The 11,729-nt window shown below is 57.1% G+C and overlaps 1 protein-coding gene across 1 annotated transcript in view; it reads left to right on the top strand.

The window, feature by feature from the left end:
* VOLCADRAFT_106889 (uncharacterized protein) overlaps positions 1–11,720 on the top strand; it is a gene marked incomplete at its 5' end in the record, with an annotated part of 16,578 nt that extends 4,858 nt beyond the window's left edge. Inside the window, 19 exons of the mRNA XM_002955627.1 lie at positions 2,169–2,210; positions 2,769–2,944; positions 3,146–3,267; positions 3,392–3,559; positions 4,065–4,138; positions 4,502–4,667; positions 4,832–4,993; positions 5,117–5,200; positions 5,313–5,426; positions 5,573–5,882; positions 6,016–6,229; positions 6,620–6,666; positions 7,534–7,700; positions 8,239–8,280; positions 8,988–9,157; positions 9,358–9,521; positions 9,869–10,280; positions 10,534–10,639; positions 11,162–11,720. Of these exons, the coding sequence (XP_002955673.1) occupies positions 2,169–2,210; positions 2,769–2,944; positions 3,146–3,267; positions 3,392–3,559; positions 4,065–4,138; positions 4,502–4,667; positions 4,832–4,993; positions 5,117–5,200; positions 5,313–5,426; positions 5,573–5,882; positions 6,016–6,229; positions 6,620–6,666; positions 7,534–7,700; positions 8,239–8,280; positions 8,988–9,157; positions 9,358–9,521; positions 9,869–10,280; positions 10,534–10,639; positions 11,162–11,227 (2,806 nt within the window). The 3' untranslated portion in view covers positions 11,228–11,720. The remainder of the gene's footprint in view (positions 1–2,168; positions 2,211–2,768; positions 2,945–3,145; positions 3,268–3,391; positions 3,560–4,064; positions 4,139–4,501; positions 4,668–4,831; positions 4,994–5,116; positions 5,201–5,312; positions 5,427–5,572; positions 5,883–6,015; positions 6,230–6,619; positions 6,667–7,533; positions 7,701–8,238; positions 8,281–8,987; positions 9,158–9,357; positions 9,522–9,868; positions 10,281–10,533; positions 10,640–11,161) is intronic.
* Between the last annotated feature and the right edge of the window lie 9 nt (positions 11,721–11,729).

Below are 11,729 nucleotides of genomic sequence, written 5' to 3'. Positions count from 1 at the left end.
CAGGCTCCTGTACTGGCCGAAAACCTTACGGGGGCCCCGTAAGCCCCGCAAAACCTTTCCTTGGCTGAAACGCTGTGGGAAGTGACACTTTGCATGTTTTTGCCCTGTAAATCGTTATTTTCGTTATTTCCTCGTGAACCATTACACTCCGGGACACGGCACACTCAGCGAAAGCCAAGCGCCTTGGCCGCCGCGGCCGCCCATCCCTTCTGCTCCTCTTTCTCGTCCTCCTCATCCTCATCAAAATCCTCATCCATGCACGACTCATCGGTATCTCGTTCTATGTCGGTCTCGTAGTCACTGTCACTAAAAGCCTCATCGTCACTAGCGGGGTATGTTGCTTGTACCAGTACTTCAATCTCTGGGTCAGTCGCAACCTCCTCATTATCATCCTCTCCGTATGGATTCAAATTAATTTTGCTAACGTCAGAAAACACCGGGGTCCTGGTGAAGCAGCTGACCGCGTACTAAAGTATATAGATGCGGAAGATGCCGAAGTATGTCGGTGAAACGTGATGTGGCAGGAGTGGAGAGAATAGTGCAGCGGTATATTGTGAGTGTTGTTGTTGTTGTTACATGGTCGTGGGTGCGTTCCCCGTACCTGCAAACCACCCTAGTACGAGCCGAGGGCTCAAGGGCTGCCAAATCGCCTATAAGCACCATCCTACCTCGCACTTCCAACGAGACAAGTGATGAAGTATACTAACGACCAAAGGGAACGATAGAGTTGCGGTGAGACCATATACGTTCCAGCATCCTTGCCAGGCGTTCAGGAACCCACTTCATAGCGTCCTTCATATGTTCGAAGCGTGGAAAGCCCATATCAGATCTGATTTCGTCGTAAACCGGACAGTCCAGCAAAATGTGTTTCTCATCCTCGATGTGGCTATCAGTGCCGCAGCAAGGGCATACTCGCTCCTCCCTAGGTATATAACGCCGTCCCTTACACGCTCTGTTAGCCGCCAGTGCCCAACAGCAAAGCCTAAACTGCATAAGCTTGCAATTCGCCGAACGTGGGATAAACATTGTGATGTGCGGGAGCACCTCCTTCCTGCCCGCTTGCTCGGCCGCCAGCCCCATCCAATGCTTATACTTCGCCATGTGGATTCCTGGTTGCTTGCCGTCTGACGGATACACGTCAGGCTGGACATCTAAACGCGTATGCTTCCAACCACTCATTAATCGGTCCTTGAACTCCAAAATCACCCCTTCTGGCATTGGCTTGTTCATCAACCACTCCACTCGTTCGTCTACCTCGTGTAGCCCTTGCGGGGCCTCTTTCCATACGTCGTGCCCCAAAAAACATAGAAAACGGAGGAGTAGTGTCCCCCATCCGGCACCTTCGGGGTTGGAGAGGGATTCTGCGACCTCCTGTCGCAAAACTTGGTATGCCACAGACCCATGCTGTAAACGGACATGGTTCCAAAACCTCACAACCTGCTTGAGAACGTATGTCGGTGAAATATGATGTGGCAGGAGTGGAGAGAATAGTGCAGCGGTATATTGTGAGTGTAGTTGAAGGGTTACAAGGCGTTCAGCGCACGGGCGAATTTACGTGCATACCTTTCATCGTGGGCGCGTCCAGTTGCAAGCTAAGCAACGCGTATACATGACGTGTAGCGTCAGTCCTCAGTTCACTTCTTGTAACGAACATCAGCATAGGTCCAAGCCCTCTCACTTGGAGGGATATGCAAACAAACATCATGATAGGTAAACTCGCACGCTACCGAGCATTCAACCGAGCATGCTACGAGCAGTCCTTGTAAGGAGCAGCATATCACCCAAAACGCTGGTGTCGGTATCGGCTGTTCCAAAAAGCTGTTCCAAGCCATCATGGCCTCGGTGTGGGGGAGCACGGCTGGAGCCGGTTGTGCAAGCCCAGGCTTGACCTGACCTAAGACTCCGGCTCTAGTGTCCCACGGCGGTGTAGTACGGAAGTGTTTGAGCTATCGTGAACAGCGCTGCTGCTGGTGATCATTTCGAGAGGCTGTAGGGTGAGCAACGGCACATTTGTAGTTCTGAGTTCGGAGTGCACCAGCCCCATGTGAAGCATTCCGGCATGTTGCGATTGAATCCCCGATTGCGCAACCACCGCCTCTGTCTCTTCAGGATACAGCTTGATGTGCAATAATCCTGACCTGCATACATGTGACGTTCTCGTCATGCAGGTGCGGCAGCAGAGCCGGGCCCCGGGAGCACGGCAGCTGCCGGTGAGACCCCATCTGCATTGCAGGGCCTCTAGGCCTGGCGCTCGTGGGAAGGGAACCGATCCTCAGGGGGAACGATTGGGGTTTGGCTGAACGCTTATGGCATTAAGACGGGTGAGGCCAATTCGAGGCTCGTCTGCCCCCCGCTACGGAAGCAAGAAAAGAAGCGGGCCTTGTTGGGGGAGCGGAGGCCGTTGCCGGGGGTGCTGGCCTCTATATCGGAGGGGCAGCAGCGAGGCTGTCGCGTGGTGGGGCGGGTGGGTCGTTGCTTGGGGCTGCGGGGTGAGCTGGTTGCGCCCACTCGTGTTGGGTGCGTGCTGGGAGCTGGGGCTAGCACCCGCCCAACACCCGGCCCAGGGGAGCTCGTATAGAGCGCGCCAGCTGTAGGCAGGTTGGGGTGGGTGGGCGGGGCGCTCGCTCGGGCATGGCACGGTGGGTTTATGGGCTGCGGTGCAGGCCTGGGCCCCGGCTGAGTACTGCTGAATAGCACTCTGTCTTGGTACTCTGGGACTATTTATTTCCTTCATGTCTGTCTTCTACAGTTCACCCGATCGCCTCAAGTATGGTTGTGGCTCTGCTGCGCATGCCGGCGCTGCCGGGTCCCGGCGAGCTGCTGAGCCTGGGGCCCAACGTCGTCTTCCAGTTCCAACCGGACTTCAGCGCCCTGTATGTGCGAGAATGCTACCCGCGGCTATTCGACGCCCTGGTGTGCGATGAGAAGCCGACGAAGTACATCGGTAGGAGCCTAGGAGACGTGGCCTTTTGCGCACACAAATATGTGGTCAAAGTGATTGGATAGATGGAGAGGACAACCAGGAGTGGTACACAGGGAAACAGGTGGCACTCCTGACACGATGCAGACGGTACAACCACAGATACGATGTCCACCTTCCTCCTCGGCTTATGATCCTGTGGCCACATGCCTACACTTCTCGCAGTCACGGGCACGCCTGGCATCGGGAAATCCTGGTTCGCGACATACCTCATCCTGCGGCTCCTGAAGCGCAGGTCGCCGCCACCCTTCATCGTGTGGGAGCATTTCATGTATCCTGGCGAAGCGGTAAGATAGATCATATCTGCTGTAATTATGGGCTCTAGTCAGAAGCTCACAGCTCAACCAGCAGTACTTGTCCCGTGCTCTAAGAGTTCGTGTTGCCGTTCCTCCTCTCAATTCTTTTTGGCAGTGGTGCTACGTGCACGAGACGGGACAAGTGGTGGTTGGGCAGCGTTCGAGCTTCAGACAGCTGCTCTACAACCCCGCGACCTGGTACATCGTCGATGGTGCACCGCCGCTATTCGACATCCTGGCGCGTACCGTGCTGCTGACATCGCCCAAGCGTGAGACATACAAGGTGGGCGGGGGGTGTGCGTCGTTGGGACGGGGAAGGTGCAGTGCAGGCCGATGCGGATGGACACTTGAAGTGGTGAGCCAATCGAGCATTCGCACTGTATCGAGTTTTACTGAGTGACGTTCGAGCTGATAGCGAGGTAGCGGGTGCACGTGCTGCTGGAATGGCACCTAGGCCTGTGAGATGGCAGCACAGGTGTTGCAAGAGGCTTCATCGTTGTGCGAACTGCAAAAGTAAATAACAGGTTTTGGGCACTCCTGAGCAGCACCCAGTTGCCGCAAGGGGGACACGTTGCATGGGCGCTGCTGGTATGTGCTTCGACACGACTGTCCCATTCGCTGGTCACTGCACGCCCCTAACGTAAATTTCTGCTTGCACCTGCCTGCAACACTCAAGTAACAGCGGGCCGTGTATGCACCACGGCAGCGTTGAGGTGCTTGCTGGGGTTCTGTGTAATCTAGCCTCTGCCTCTAGCTCTGAACTCTGCAGTGTGGACCGTTTCCTGCAGGAGTTGCGCAAGCACGGTGCAGCGCTGCTGTACATGCCACTGTGGGAACTGGACGAGCTGCAGGCGTGCAGGAGGTGTGTGTGTGAGTGAGCATTCGCGCAGTGTGCATCTTGGCATTCGGCATTGCTGACTGCCAACAATGCCAGTCAGCATTGGTCCAGTACAGGGCGTGTATCTAGCGGGACTCCGCTGAGGTGTTCACCCGTCGGAGGGAACTGCACCACTTGTTTTGTTGTTTGTTCATGGACTCTCTCCTAACCGGTCCGGCAGGCCATGCCGCCCTGGCAAAACTCCGACAATGGGGCCCATAGCAATGTTAACACGCACAAACCCATACGGCATGGCTTCACACGCATGCACACAGCACGCGCAACCCACCAAGCAGTTTCTTTAAAGAAACTGCAAATTTGCAATGCGCATGTTCGCCCACATCGCAGGCTGATGTACAGCACCGTGGACGAGTCGCTTACCACGGCGCTGCACCAGCACTACGGCGGTGTGGCGAGGTTTGCGCTGGGGCTGCCGTGGACCAATCCCGGCAAGGGGCTGCACAAGCTGCTTGAGGAGCTGCGCGCCGCGGTGGACGGCTGCAACACTGCGCAGGTGTGGCGTGAAGCATACAACCCTGGTTTTGCGCATGCATGGGCTTTCTTGTTGTGGGCCCTGCCTTATGTGCTGCTGGAAGGCATTTAAAGCTCTTGGCGAATCGGTATCCATGTTTGTGGCGTGTCTCATTTGCTGCCTTGCATGCATGGCTGCACATACAGATGCGGAGCTCGATTGGCGCCATCAGCTCGGGGCCGGAGGTAAGCCACAGGCTCCTGCACATCGTTGCCAACAAGGAAACGTGCGAGATGCAGTACCTCAAGTTCGCCAGCAAGTGGGTCGCTGAAGAGTTCGCAAAGAAGGCAGTGCACACTGAGCTGCAGGTACGCCAATGCAGTATAGCATGCAAACTGAAGGGATTACAGAGCGTAACAAGAAAGCAACAATTGTGTGCGCGACCCGGTCGGTGCGGACTGACCCGCCTACTTTGGTGTGCTTGTTCGCAGGCATTGGTGAGCCTCCTGAGCTCCACGTCGGGGGTGCTGTACGGCATGCTCTATGAGGCGACCATGCATGCCGTGCTCACCATGGTAGGTGGACTGCGGACAGGGGTTGCGGGCCCGTTGAACATGTTAATCTGCAAAGCTCCAGCTGTTCGCTGAAGATTTGTTTGTACACAACTGCACGGCACGAACATCGCAGGGCGGCTGCTTCACGGCTGTGCCGATCAGCTACAACGTCAAGACGTCAACGTTCATACGAGGTGTCGAGGAGAAGCTGCAGTTCGACCCCTGCACGGAGCAGGAGTTCTTCGAGGTAAATTGTCTTTGCCATTGGGCCTGCTGGCGAGCTTCAATCCGCGCAATGACTGCTATGGGGGGATGGCACTGCTGGCTTCGTGCCGGGCAGCTGCGTGCCGACTCGTAGCTAGTCCTAAAATCTGTGCTGTGTTGTCCGGACAGGCCGTGCCCAGCAGCCCCATGGAGCAAATCTACTACCGGCCGAGCAGCGCAAGATTCGCGACGGTGGATGCGCTGCGGCGCGGCAATGGCACCTGCGACTTCTTCCAGATGACAGTGCAGAACAGCAAGAGGCTTGACACCGACACGTTGGGCCGCGCCATAGACCAGGTAAAGCTCAAGGCGGAGGAGGTGCCGCGCCTGCACTTTGTAGTGCCAGCAGAGAGGTACGCGAAGTTCAAGCTGACAGGCGGCCGCACCTGGGTGCCGTCAAGCCAGACGGCATCACATGTGAAGCTTTACATCATGAAGGGTGTGCACGCCTAGCTGAAGGTGTGCGCCCGGTTGGGGCCCATGGCCGGAGGCGGCCGCAAGCTGTGGCTTTGAACGCGCACATTACATGTGGCATGGGCGCTGCGCTGGGTGCCGGCCGCTGGTATTGGTAGCCTGTGTGAGTACGTTACACAACGTGCGTCAGCCGGAGTACCTGAAGCTGGACGTGTTCAGGCCCATGGCGCCCGAGGTGTTCCGGTTGTGCCTGAACACCTACTATGTGACTGGCGAGAAGGGTGGCGCCGCCGCGTTCGATTGCAGGGTCGGCCTCTTTGACCCGGCCAACACGGAGGCGGCCAAGGCCAAGAGCGGAGAGACGCGCACCAAGTGCTTCTGCGGCTACTGCGCGACATGCAAAAACCGAATCAGAGTGCAGCAGTACCGGGCGAGGAAGAAGGCGAAGAATGCAGAGCTCTAGAAGGCTGCAAATGGCGGAAGGCGTTATAAGTGTGGAGCTGCAACATGTTCGTGACAATGCTTCGGTTTCAAGTTAAGCGTGTATTGGTGTGGTGCTGCAATTGCCCCGGTGCGGATCGGTTTGATGCGCACGGTGGTGAAGCTGGGTGATAGCACAACAGCGTTTGAGGGGTGTGCGGGAGGGGAGCATCGCCTGGTAACGACCTCAGTGCACAGGACAGGACTGAACCCCGGACAGCGTCTCTAGGGCCAGTATGCAAAATCCCAATTCGCCAACGAGCGCATTGTGCAAATCTACAGGTCATGCTACCTGTCCCACGGCCCGACAATAGGCCCAGCCGCGGGGGGTAAGGCCACTGCAAGCTGCACGGTCTAATAGCAACAAGGTCAATCGCCTCCCTGCGTCACCGGCAAGCACCGCGTGTCCGCCTCTCTGCCAGTGATGCATCCCTTTCTGGACGGGGTTGGACGAGCGGACTGTGCGCGTGTCTGTGATGTTGGGCCGGGTCGTTTGTACAGCGTGGGATTGAGTGATCCGGGCACTGTGTAGCGGGCTTGAGCGTCTTGCTTGCAGCCCCCTGTCGGAGGGGGATGCCGCGTAAGAGAGAATAATGCATAGAGCGGTTTGGTGATGATAGCAGGGGGATGGAGTTACAAGCACGCTACAAGAATGGAAGGAGGCGGGCCACGGTGTCTGTGGCGCACAGACGCAGAGAGGGGGACGAGGAGTGAGTGTGGCTGACACCTGGGGTGGTGTGGGGTGTGTACATGTTTAGTTGTACGTTATGAGTATGCATGACGGAGGTGTACCAACAACACGTAACAATACTCGTGTAACAATACGGCGAGCAAGCTTTCCTGGCCTGACCCGGCCCGCCCTGACTGCCCCTGCCGTCTAGAGGGACGTGCGGCAACTCCTGCGTGTGTCTCCCTGATGATCCCACGGCAGCCATAGCGGCCTCGGTACACGCGGTCGCGCGCCAGAGCGGCCCAAGATACGGCCGGAGTGACTGTAATCCCGAAGGCGCAGCTAATACACGCTGTTAAGGAAATAAAGCCGAGGCAGTGGAAGCATCAACGCGAGCAGGTGGACTGAGCCGAAGTTTGCGGGGCCCCAGGGCGGGTGACGGCAGGTCCTGCGGGGCCGTATTCTTGGCCCGTCATAGCGATGATAGTGTTCTGCTTCACATGGCCGGCCTTTTTGACCCCTCCAGGAGCGGGCTTGACGCCGCGAAAGGCGTTCATATTGGTGAAGAACGGCAACGTACAAGTTCAGGTGTTGAATTGCAACGCCAGGGCCTCGCCTCGGCCCGTCTTCAGGCTTGCAGGCGCCGACGGTGGTGCTGCCGCAAGCCCGCAAGCCACCCTTGCTTGCGTGAGGGTAGGTGTACAAGCTTGGGCCACCTTCATCTCCCTGCACCCGGCATCTGCTTGGTTACGCTCCCCACGCTTCCGCCAGTGCGTGTCATGCGTGACGCTCTGCCGTTCCTGCCCCATGCACCCATCTTTCAGTCTGTATGCGTGCAAATGCGTTGCGGACTTGTGCCACTCGGTGGCACACTGCCCTGACGACTTCACTGATGCCCAGATACGCACGGCAGTCTACCCTACACGCCATTACGCTGCCAAGTCGCCGCACCCCTGTTCCAACTTCAAACAGCTGCAGCCCACAAACACGCACCTGCTGGCTGCCTGACGTGCGGGCCCCAGGGTTGGGACGTGCACAACCATGCGGTGCTACCGTGCCTCCCCACGCCACATGCCACAGGAGTGTACGCTGAGACGGGGATATAGACATGCATGACTACATCGTATCGCCCTGGGGCTGCTGGCCTGCTGCAAAGCCGGGGCCCCCCAGTAATCCCAGAAGGTCGTCCGCTTCCTTGCCGCTGACACCCACCACTGTAACCATGTGCCAGATACACACGCAGGCTGCATTTGACTTGCGCCCACGCATTCAGGTAGGTGTCTTTCATAATTTTGGTCGGCTTGGGCCTCTTTTCAATCAGCTTCTTAACTACGATTTCTCCTTACGGCTCGGGAACAATTATGAACCGTGGGGCAGTTTGAGGAAGGTGCCTCCGATTCCAAACCTGTCAACTACTTGCATGCGCCTACAATCGTCACATACGTCCCTTTTTTCCATTACGTCCCTTTTTTCCAACTTGTCCACCTTGCCACGTTTGTCCGCCGGGTTTGTTCCTATCCAAGGGCCTTACATTTGGCAGCGGCCACGCTTTGTATTGCGCGTATGTCGGGCATTGTTTGAAGCATGGAGGTCAGAAAGGATTTGTTTTGTTCATGTTTGTCTACCTATTCATGCCTTTTCATGCATAGCATAACGACGAAAACTTCATTTGGAACTCCGATCGAAAAGCATAGCTGCGCATACATGATGCTCCGACACGCTAACATAAGATACTTCTAGTTAATCATAACAACTATGGACCACTTACGGAAAAGAGTTCGTGGCAGACTGTTAGCGCTCGTTGCGACATGTGTGCTGCTAACGGTAGCGACAGCAGGTGGAAATCGCCAGCTCTCTTCGAAAGGCGATATCTTGGGAACGCTGTATAAGCCTCCTGCGCGTGCACTACCTTTAGACGACAGACCATTCAACAGAACTCGGGAGTTTGCCGACCACGCTCATTTCTACAGTGCTGTCCAGGTCCTCACACGATGGGCAGAATCAACTTTTGCCTTAACAGCATATGCCCACAAGAAGCTCACCTCGGTGCCCGACAGCTCGGCCTGCGTGTACGACGGTTTGCAATGCTTGTTCAACCCAAACCAAATCACAGGGTCAGGGTTCCCGGACGCCGAGCAGCCCGCCGAAAAGTAAGCCCCCCATCAGTATAAGTGTACTGCGACAGTATGTGTAACCCTCAGCACCACCTGCGACCCTACAACGAAATCAAACCTAATCCCTTCCTAGCCCCTTAGCCACAGCGCGGAGACGTAACCGGCGCGGTTTCGCCCACACTGCGCGCACAGCTCAACCCACTCATGCCCTCCCACGCCGTCCTCCATTTCACCAGGGTTCTTAAGCGCTTCGCCCTAGAGGCGCACATGTGCCGTTCAGCTTCTGACCGCCCCACCTGCCATCTGGACGCCAATTGCGACTGGGACGATGTGACGGCGGCGTGCTTCCTGGCTCATGACCCGAACGGCGATATGATGCAGGCCATTGCGCCATGTAGAGGTGGGTATGGACGGCTGGATAACTAGCTAGGTGGGCTAGCTTAGTCAGCGTCCCTCACTCTCTCTTCCCCCGTCCTCTTCACCATCACCACTATCACACCGCCACCGCTCCGTTTTTGTCTCCTCCGCCTCTCCGGACCCCCTGGTAATTTATTTGGGATGAGCTTCCAGGAAGTAACAGGTAGTTAGTCACCTCATCGCTTTGGACACCAGCAGTTGGTGCTGGTGCTTTGGACGTGTCGGCAGCTGATTGTTTGTTTCTCTTGCATCGTATCGTTGCTCCCTCCCCGGCCCCGCCGACGCTGGCACACCCCATTGCGGGGTCCGGGGCCCCTTTCTTCCCTGCAGACATGCTCTACACGGCGGCGGCTGCCTCCTGCTGGCGCCGTGAGCCGGAGCCTGACAGCTTCCTGCCCTGCGGCGGCAGCCCCTGCCGCCTCTTCACTCAGGCCATTGACAGCATCCCGGAGGACCGCTGCATGCCGTACTCGCATGCTGCCACGGGGCTGAAACCCATACACACGTATGCGCTGCTGAAGCGCTATTTCGGGTCCGCCAAGATGCCGGCATACAAATTGAAGGTGGCGGATTTGAGCAACATAACGCTCGCGACGGAGCATGAGGCGGCTGGTGAGGTGGATGGGCAGGGAGTGCCGCCGTTGGCTGCTGGGTACGGCAATTGCTCGACGGCGGCGCTGCACCATGCCATGCGTACGATGTGCCGGGAGTGGGACGAGAAGTCGTGTCTGTCGGACGAAAGGTACGTACAGTATTGTGACTTGGGACGGTTCTCACATGTGCCTTCCTCGACCACTGTGTCCCCACGACCCCCCAACCCCCACGCGTATAATTAGACGTGCAAATAAACGTGTGCACACACGTACACGTACACGTACTTCCCGGGGCTCAGTTCATTTAGACAATCAATCAAATTGATTGAAGCAAAGCTACCCAATTTATCGGCATCAGGTTAGACACAACGTCCGAACGCGTAACCACACCTACCCTCACAGGTGCGGCTGGATGGCCCTACATGGCGTGAGGTTCTGCGTGTTGAGTGCGGACACGGTCATTGAGTTGCTACTGGGGAGCAGCCCCTTCACTCGGGCAGTGCGCAAGGTGGGGCTGGGGCGGGGTGGGGTAGCTGGCTGACTGGCTAGGTTGGGGTGATGTGGTGGGTGGTGTTCCAAGGGTGCGTGGGGCAGTGTTAGGGTAAGGTGCAGGTTCAGGGTAGGGTTCAGCGGGCCGTTGAGAAGGCGTTCAGGATGGCGAGATGTGAGGATATCCTGATGTCCTGTTGCTGATCTCCCCGTCGGGTCCCGGGGGGGGCGGTCGCGGCCTTCGCCTTAACTGGAAGGGATGTTGTTACCTATGCTGTAAGCTTGGCTTGTTTCGATCCCCAACTGTAACCCTGCCCTATCCAAGTCATTACTGGTCATTAACTTACAAGTATTTCTGCGGTATCTGTCTAATCCTGGAGCATCCGTCTGCCTGTGGTATCTGCTTCAATCGTCAGTGGTTCGCCTTGACCCTCCCTCCTGCTACCCGCCTGAACTACCTGTTATCCTCTCATGGTATGTATCTCTCCTCCATGCCGCTGTCTTTGTTGCCATCGCCGCCGTCTCCTTTTCCTACCTTTAGATCGAGGCAACATGCCGCGCGGTGACGTCCGAAGTCGCATGCAACGAAGTCGTCCCGGCTCCGTAAGAGAGGGAAGGATTGGCCTCTCAAGGGCCTTGTCCTCCACAGCGACCGGTCCTGCCATTCTCGCTCCATATTGGTGTTCAGTTCGGGACCCGCGACCGCAGTAGAACAGTAGCAGCAGCGTCAGGAGCCGCCGTGGTGCTGGCAGTAGTGGCGGTGGCAGTAGTGGCGGTGGCAGTAGTGGCGGTGGCAGTAGTGGCGGTGGCAGTGAAGCAGCAGCGACAGTGGTCGTGGGGGAGTTGACCCGCGGGGAGGCGGGAATCTTGGCAGGGTTCGGGGGGAGGGGAAAACCCTGGTGTGTCTGTATTATTGTGTTTTTTGTCAATCTGAGCGGCGACGTGTGTGTGTGTGTGTGTGTGCGCTGTGGTTGGCGACGAGAAACATAAGAAGAAAGGGGGAAGGCTGAGGGAGGAGGTGGAATCTGCTGAGTGGAGGAGAATGAGAGAGGTTGCGCTGCATAGTCGCGTCCGGACGTGCTGTTACCTGCAGTGAAATCAATTGCGCG

Source organism: Volvox carteri (assembly GCF_000143455.1).
Source record: "Volvox carteri f. nagariensis unplaced genomic scaffold VOLCAscaffold_53, whole genome shotgun sequence".
Classification (NCBI taxonomy): domain Eukaryota; kingdom Viridiplantae; phylum Chlorophyta; class Chlorophyceae; order Chlamydomonadales; family Volvocaceae; genus Volvox; species Volvox carteri.
This window is presented reverse-complemented; position numbering and strand designations above follow the sequence as displayed.